This window comes from Vicia villosa, linkage group LG1, assembly GCF_029867415.1.
Source record: "Vicia villosa cultivar HV-30 ecotype Madison, WI linkage group LG1, Vvil1.0, whole genome shotgun sequence".
Classification (NCBI taxonomy): Eukaryota; Viridiplantae; Streptophyta; class Magnoliopsida; order Fabales; family Fabaceae; genus Vicia; species Vicia villosa.
In genome coordinates, this window is record NC_081180.1 from 144,775,311 (window position 1) to 144,784,445 (window position 9,135).

General features: G+C 34.4%; 1 protein-coding gene across 1 annotated transcript; it reads right to left on the bottom strand.

Annotated features, from left to right (window-relative positions):
- Window positions 1–6,990: 6,990 nt before the first annotated feature.
- LOC131618741 (probable inactive patatin-like protein 9) lies at window positions 6,991–8,828 on the bottom strand. The gene is made up of 2 exons (XM_058889910.1): window positions 7,478–8,828; window positions 6,991–7,347 (listed from the first exon to the last, which is right to left on the bottom strand). The coding sequence occupies exons 1-2, from the start codon at window positions 8,414–8,416 to the stop codon at window positions 7,117–7,119; spliced, it is 1,170 nt and encodes a 389-aa protein (XP_058745893.1). The 5' UTR covers window positions 8,417–8,828; the 3' UTR covers window positions 6,991–7,116.
- Window positions 8,829–9,135: the final 307 nt, after the last annotated feature.

A 9,135-nucleotide genomic window follows, 5' to 3' on the forward strand; every position in this document is an offset into this window, starting at 1 on the left:
GGCATGCGTCAACATGCCAATGAGTTTTAACATGCCATCGTTGGTCCAGACAGTGTCCACAAACACCATAACTCCCTGGCCCCTATGGTTGCACTCAGCTCAAGAGAAAGGAAAAAAAAAAAACAATACTCATTATATGATCATAGTATTTGATTTTGCAATGGAATCAAGTTTTGGGACATGACTTATAAAACACTTTCCCATATTGTTTTAAAAACATTATCATAAATTACATTTAAAACAAAATTAGTAAAATGTTATTCAGCATTCAGCTAGTACTAAACGTACAAAAGATATTTGTACCAAAAGCCACGGAAAAAAGATGTGTAGCTAATGCCTAATGCTAATAAATGGTGGTTGGTTGGTTATACTTATAGCCTTACAATTTATAGTTGGAATAGAATTGAATGCATTCAGTTCTATTTTGTGCAGAATAACAGCCAGCATAATTTAGCAAAGCGTCTTTAATTTTTCTAGAGTTAAAAGATAGGCTTCATGTCTAAATATAGGTTAGCTCCACAAAATAATGAAAACCAAAATGGTGAATAAAACATAGTTTATCTTATTCACTCACTACTTCCGACAAATCATAATCTGAGTCATTCGAGGAAAACTAGAAAGATAAGAAAATTATCATCTATGTAAAGATAAAAGTAAGAAGATAACACCAAATTAGTTTATGCGAAAAGTTTGTGATAGAAAGAGAGTTTATCTTTTACACGATATTAGAACTTCAGTTTCATATCATTATATTTTTGGAATTTCTCAATAGACTCGTATATCAGTTTTAGGGAATTTTATCAAAATTCTTTTTTTCTCTTAGAATTCGAAGATATGCATATTTGAACGTATCAAATTTATAATTTTTGGTGTCTTTGAATATGCATATCCGAAATAACTCAATATTTATTTAAAAATTAAAATTAAGGTGAATCAATACAATTAATAATATAATTAATTGTATTAATCAAAATATATAATTAAATATATATCATAATAATCAAGATATATTAATAATATCAACCTATTAAATATTTCAACCAACACATTATTTTCATATAAAATTAATTAAAAAAAATTAATATAAATTAATAATTATAATGTTAATAGGAGGATATTTCTAACATGATAATTTCATTAATTATAATGCATAACGTTGTAGTCATTTAAAAATTAATTATTTTTATAATTTAAAAATATTTAAGAGAAATAAATTATTACAAAATTAAAATTTTATTTTATTTCTTTATTCCTTATTTATATTAATTTATATTTAAGTTATTATTTATTAATAATAACTCACTTTAATTATATTATAAATAAATATCTTCTTAAAATAAAATAAAAAGAAATTTGGGATATTGATTAATTCCGAGATGCATATCCGAATTAACCCATATCTTAAAATTTTCAATTTTTTTTGGGGTTTTTCGGATATGCATATCTAAAAAAAACCTCTGACATTTTAAATCTATCGCTTAAATAAAAATGTTTGAAGGTGTTTTCGGACATGCATATTCGAAACATCTTAAAACTGTGAAAATGTACGTTCAGATATGCATATTCAAAAGACATTTTAGGGTTTTAAAAGGTGTTTTTATCCTATATGAGTGCAATGAGAAATTCCCTTACATTTTAAGGTAACTATTCCTATGCAGTATAGAAAATCAATGATGTAGAGATGAAGAGTTTGTCTATTGTGGTAATATGACTTTCTGATGCAGCGGAATAGGAATAAAGCTACAAAGTTAGCATTCTAACATCTAAGTGGAGTAATTCAAACTACTCCGGCTTGACCCCACCTGAGTCGCGGGAGATCATCTGATTAGATCTAACAGTTGGTGATGGGCAGGTGAACATGAGGCGAACATGATTTTGTGTATGAATTTTCAGCGAGGGTATACTTGTTAGCAAGGGTGACAAAACGGGTGGTGGTCCGCCAGGCTGGTCTGTCCACCCGTCAAAAATGGAGAGTTGTGTAGAGATTTTGGACCCGCCGTCCACCAAAGTCCGCCCCGCCGAAACCCGTTACCCGCCAAAGTCCGCTTCACATATTCATTCTACCTGTCCGACTTTAAGTCCGTTTTTTTAGTTAATTCTAATAATTCCAGTTCTTGATAGTTTTGTCTTATACATTTATTTGTAAATATATGCAATATTTTTCTAAGTAAAATATGTTAAAAAGATGCTTTATAAAAAAATATTCTAAAAAATAAGTGAAAATTTTTAATTGAAAGGTAAAAAAAGCCTATTAATCTATTAACAAAATGAAGAAAAAAATTAAAAAAATAGGCGGGCAAGCCCGCCGCCCGCCAACCCTTCACTTTGGCGGAGCAAGCATGATTTTTATGCCCATTTACACTTGGTTGGTTTGCCCGCTCCATTCGTTTTTTGACGGGCTTAAGGTGGGGTGGGCGAGGCAGACGGCCCATTTTGCCACCCATAATTGTTAGGGGTGGCAAAAAGGGTCGTGTTGCGCACCTTCCAAAAAATGGCAGATTGGGTTGGGATTTTGGATCCGTTATCCATCAAAGTCTGCCCCGTCAAAGTTTACCACTCGACAAAGCTCGCCCTGCCAAAATCTGCTGCCCGTCAACCCTGCCCCGCCTATTCGTTCAGCCCTTTCCGCCTTAGGTCCGCTTTTTTTTAGTTAATTCTAATAATTTCAATTCTTGATAATTTTATTTTATACATTTATTTGGGAATATATGCAATCTTTTTTAAGTATAATTTGTTTAAAAGATGGTTTATAAAATTTTGCTCTAAAAAATATGTGAAAAATCTAATTGAAAGGTAAAAAAACCTATTAATCTATTAAAATGAAAAATAAATAAATAAAATATAGGCAGGCAAGCTTACCACCCACCAACCCGTCGCCTTGGCGGGCGGCCCGTTTTGCCACCCCTAATACTTGTTCGCGTTACACTTCGAGCAATTCTAGATTGGGTCGCTCAAGTTGGGTCTATCTTATTAGGCTATTGGAACAATCCAAAACAATTCTGACTTGAATGCAGAGATCAGAGATACAGTAAAAGAATAAAAAAAAGAGTAAAAACCATTAAACCTAATAATGTACCTGAATTCTGACGTAATTCGTACGATTCCAACAGAAGGAGTTACCAAGCATTTGGTCAATAGTCTCAGAAACGCCGTCGAGAACAATGTCAACCATCGACGGTGTTGAGCACGTGTGGCTCTCACATGTTTTCGAGTTCGGCGATCCGTTTCCCAAAGAAAGAACCAAAAAATCCTCCACGCCATTCACCGTTGGAAAATCTCGTTAATACTTGCCCCTCAATTGAACTTCTTAATTGCCTCGATGCACTCGAGTTGGTCCACATCTCAGGGCCAATATCAAAGATGTGTTAGTGGTAGTAGGTGGCCTCAGAAAAATGTGTATTAAGTGTTTGTTTTGTAGTTGAAATGTTTCAGAATTAATTTCTTTCACATGGTCGTAAGCGCCTAGGATAGGGAGTGGTGACGACATCATAACATTCGAATGTATTCAAGTGTCCTTATGGCCTCAAGTATCTGAGTCGTTGATTTTGTCTCCTGATATTCTTTATAATCTTAGTCGTAAATCTTCCTTCTTTAATTACCTATGAAAAGATATTTATTACCATAATTTTTTCTCTTGCTTCTTTTTTAAAACGCCGTGTATTTCTTTTTTCCTGGAAATTATCTCTAGCATTTAAACAATGCATCTAGTGATATGTTGAATGTTTCTTTCGAGTTTCGCTTTTCATTTAGGCAACATTTCTAAGTTTCTGGTGATCTTTTTCAATCCATTTGACTTTAACTTCACATTTTCTTAAGGTAACAATTGCATCCTTTACAATTTCAGTTGTTTTCATTTATTGCTTATTCATTGCTAATATAGGAAATCTAAATATTACATTGTTGATTTATTTAGTGGGGATGATATAAGTAACATTTTCCTAAGGACTATGGTGGTTGACCCTGAGATACTAGATGTGTTTCCTTTAGTAGTAAAACACCCTTCCGTAGATTTTATAGAGATTGGAGACAATTTTGATGCAATGGGGAGCTCTTAAAGTAATGTTAATGGGTATGAAGTTCCCCAATAAGAGGAGGACCTCGAGGTGAATGTGGAGGGACATGAGTCTTGTTCACGTTCCAAACTCACATTCGTGTTTTTTTGCTTTTTGATAGGAGTGACAATGAACCTAACCAATTCAAATATATTTCGGAATTCGATTCGACAATTAAATTCTTGAACTAGATTCATGAACCAAATGAATTAAATATGAGCAAAAAACTAAGTTCGTTAACTAAATGAGATGAACTTGAACTATACATAGTTTAATTCGTTAAGTTTACGAGTCAACTTGATTATATATGAGAAGGGTTATATTGGCTCTAAGAGTAGGTTTAAAAATTTACTTCAAACCTTAGCCCTATATTTTCTTTTAATCTAACGATTTTAATTGATCATTTATATTCACAAGTGAGCAAGATATTTCTAAAAATAATTTTACAAATAAAATCAACATCATACAACAATGCTTTTTAAAAAAATAATTTAAAAATCAACATATATTTTCTAATTTAAAAAATATTTTCTAAATTTCTTTAAGAAAATCAAATATATCTTCTAAATTTCTTTTAATTTAAAAAACATCTTCTAAGAAAATCTACATCATATAAAATATCTTAAAATTTCTTATTAAAAAAAAAAAGGTATATCTTCAATATGTTTTAAACTACCAAGAAAATAATACTTTTTAAATTTTTTAGCATTTATCCTTTATATTCTTTTTAGAGTTTATTTTAATTAATTTAGCTTCCAGGCTTTAAATATATAATATTTACCAATATTTTAAGTCCTTTAAGCAAGTGAGTTGAATCTAATGAGATGAATCTAACGAGTTTAACTGAATTATTCGTGAACTTATAATGAGTCGAGTTTGAGCTTAAATTTTTTTTGTCGAACTCGAATTGAATTTTGAGTGAACCAATTATTCCCGAGTTGAGCCGAGCTGAGGCGAGTTCAACTCAACTCGATTCATTTCCTGCCCTAGTCGTGAAGAATTCAAAGTGTAAGGATACCTCAACTATCATCCCTGTTTCGACCTAGACGATGAGTTTGGTGTCGCTTCCCCTACTATTAGACAACCCCTTTTGGGAAGACGGACCACATTGTGTGTGGTTCTGGAGTAGGCGACGTCATTTCTCCATAAAAGTCCACAAATACTTAGGGTTTCCTCAACTTAAAGAGGACTTCAAACTCAAATATTTTGATTGACCATTTTGTCATTCGTCCAACGAGGTCCAACCCGTGGAGGACTTGCTTAAGAGGATGGTTAGTTCGAAAGACAACAATATGTGCCAAAAGATAATTTCATAACTTTCTTGAAGCTATAATCAAGGCCAATAAAATTTTGTCGATCTTTTGATAACGCGTTTCCGAGTTTGCTAAGGCTTTTCTTACAAAATGTAATGGACTCTGTAGGATACCTACCTCTTATATGAGGACAACACTAACTAATTTTGTAGACACTATGAGATATAGGAGTTGAACTTCTTCAAGCATTGGTCTATATAAAACTGGCAAGGTGGATAAAGTTACCTTTAGTGATGTGAATACTCATTCTCATTATAGGGTTCAATCAAACTATACTTCTTTCCTAAACAGCATATAAAACAATAGTAGGTGCTGGGATGATCTCGGGATGAACCTATCGAGGGCAATGAGCATCCCATTCTACTTCATTATACTCTTATTTGTGATCAGGATTCTCCATCTTAATGACCACATCACATTTCTCGGGTTTGGTTTCTATGCCCATCTCTATGAAGTAGAAGCCAAGGAATTTTTTGGCCCTGACCTATAATGTTCATTTTTTGGGGTTAAGTCTCATGTTATACTTCCGAACTCAGTTGAATACACGGGGGATATGCACTTCGTGCATTTACTCTTCATTGGATTTCAAGATCACATCGTCTATGTATATAGTGTCTTGCTGATTTCTTCTTCGAAAGTTTTGTTCTCCATTCTTTATTATGTACCACACGTGTTCTTTAAACTATAAGGCATAATGTTATATTGGTAATTGATATGCTCTGTCATGAAAGTAGTTTTGCCTCTGCCCGCCTCATTAGGAATTTGATTGTAACTGGAGTAAGTGTCATAAACAATCGGAGTTTGTACCCGAATATGTCGTTTACCAATTTGATGATACTACGGAGAAGGTAGAAATCTTCGGAACAAGCCTGATTGAGGTTGCTGTAATCGACACACATTCTCCATTTGCATTCTCCATTTGCCTGCTAGTTTGTTAACCAAGAAGAGTTTAGATAACCCTTTAGTGTACTTCAACTTACAAATGAAATTGGCTTGGAGTAGCCCATAAATAATACTCTTGTCAGCCTCTATCTTTTATGGGGATTGTCATATGTGATGTAATGGTCAATACTCAACTAATAGATGGGTGTTGGCCCTAAGGCATTTGATGAGGTCTCTTTTTACTTGATACGACAAGCCAACTCCTATCTTGACGATTATGGCAAGTTTTTTTTAGTTGCATAACTTTGAATTCTCCATCTAGAATCGCCTTTAGGGGTTTCATTTGGAATCGTCAAATATTAAATCATGTTTAATTTTTATTTTAATTATTTACTATAAAATAATAATTATGCACTGTTGTGATAAATTAACAGTATAAAACTTTTTACACTCACCATGCATTACAATTAATCCCTTATTTTAGTTATGTTGATCACATACATTAATATTTTTTGTCCATCTGAATATTTCTTATATAAAAGATCTTAAGATATATTTCAATAAGTTGAAATGTCTTATCAATTAATTTCAATCTCTATTTAATGCGTCAATGTTACAAGCTAAAATCCATATACTAGTAATACTTTTAGTGCGAAGTACAAAACTATAATCCATATTATTATGCTTTTGAGATATTTTGCTCTATTTTTAACTTTGCTTTTGGAAAAGAAACAGGCATCAGATAAAAGAATATCACAAGTAAAATTATTAACTCTTCTGACAACTGGCATTTTGCTAGGTAAAAAAACATTGGTTACAGTTACAGCGTTAAAAAAATTACCCTAAAAAACAGATATTCAACACAAAAACTAACGTCCGTTAGCAAGAGTAGCGACGGCTGAGTCCTTGCAAGGACTGAACGGTGGGCTTGGTTTCCCACTAGCAACAAGACGTTGCACGAAGCTATCAATCCTATTTCCGTTTGTCTCCGTCAGTAACCGCTTCCCTCCAAACGGTAACGACTCCAATCCTCTTTCCTTCAGCACCACCTCTTCCGCATCTCCATCTTTCTTCACTCCTTCGTTCCCCAAACCAAATGCCTGCAACAAAACAAACACGTCAATTTCAACGGAATTTAGGATTATGATTTGATTAATTTCTATTTTCTGAATTCTGAATTGAATGCAGAGATCAGAGATAAAGTAAAAACCATTAAACCTAATAATGTACCTGAATTCTGACGTAATCCGTACGATTCCAACAGAAGGCGTTTCCAAGCATTTGGTCAATAGTCTCGGAAACGCCGTCGAGAACAATGTCAACCACCGACGGCGTTGAGCACGTGCGGCTCTCACATGTTTTCGAGTTCGACGATCCGTTCCCCAAGGAAAGGACCAAAAGATCCTCCACGCCGTTCACCGTTGGAAAATCGCGTTTATTATGTAAAACATGCGTTACCGCCGCAGCGGTAGGATTGTTCATCACCAAACCACCGTCTACGGCGGAGCAAGAGGTTTTTTCGTCGAGGGAAGAAAAGTTGAACGGCTTGAAATGACTCGGCGTTGCTGACGTGGCGCGGCATACTTTCCAGAGTTCGAAGTTGAAGCTAGGAGATTCTGACGCATCGGCTCGTGAAAAGACGAATGGAGCCGAACTCTTGAGGTCAAAGCAAGGTATAAGCAACGGTTTACACGTGTCCTTCAAGGTCAACATCCGTGCATCTTCTTTTCTAAAGAACACTTGCTTCAACACGTTATCCATGTTCTTCGACGAAAATCTCCTTCGCCGCCGGCGAAATATTCCGGCGGATTTGAGTTTGTAGAGTTCCGAGTTTCTCTCTGTGATAATGCGTACAGCTTCTCTGGCAGTATACAGAGGCCTGCCTAATGAATCGGCGGCGGTTATCATTGCGGCAAGAATGGCGCCAATGCCGGTACCGGCTACAATGTCGAAGAAATCTGATATCTGAGCGTGGAGATCAGAGGTTTGGAGACGGATCTGATCTTCGAGATGGATTAATGCAGCGCCGGCTACAATGGCGGTGGTTCCTCCGCCGTCAATGCTGAGAATGCGGGTTTTGGTGGTGGATGTGTCTTTGCAATGAGAAAGAGAAAGCCAGTTGTGTTCTAGTTTTGAGAAGATCTCTAGGGTGACTTTAGTGAGATCCATATTTGAGAATCTCACAGTTTTGCAGGTTTTGATATGTTGATATGAATGGTTCAATTTAATGGTAGAATTTGATTGTGTGTGTTGCAGTTGCAGGTGTGTTGCAGTAATGTAAAAGAGTGGAAGGTGAGAAAGGAAAGAGTGTGTCACGGTTTGGTGGTGAAAGGAATAAATGGGTGAGTGAAGTGAAGGGTGAGAGTTTTGTACAGTATCGTTTTATCTTTTGATTCTCTGCTCTCTGAATGGAGTTGGTGAGAGTTAAAACTACAAGACTGAAAGGTGCGTTTGGGAATGGGTTGTGGGTGTAAATATATACGCGACCCTTGCGTTTTTTTCTTCTTCTTTTATTACGGTGCCCCTGTTATTTAAGTGTAAAAAAAATATTTAGGGACTGTTTGATTCTGTTTTCAAAAACAGTTTTTTCGTTTTTAAGAACTAAAAAATTAAAAACTTGCTTGGTTAATCAGTTTTCAAATTACAGTTTTGGAAATAGTTTTTAAAAAAATAGTTTTGAGAACCAAAAAACCAAAAGTGGTTTCAGCTGTTTTACTTTTCTATTTCAAAGTTTTCAAAATTAAAAAAACACGGATACAATTAAATTATTTGAAAGGTCATATAAGATGACGTGATACAATTAAATTAAAGAAACAAAATTATATTATTTAAAAAAATTTGATCTACCCTAAAGAGAGAAAAAATTAATTAAAGTTAACATTTTTTTA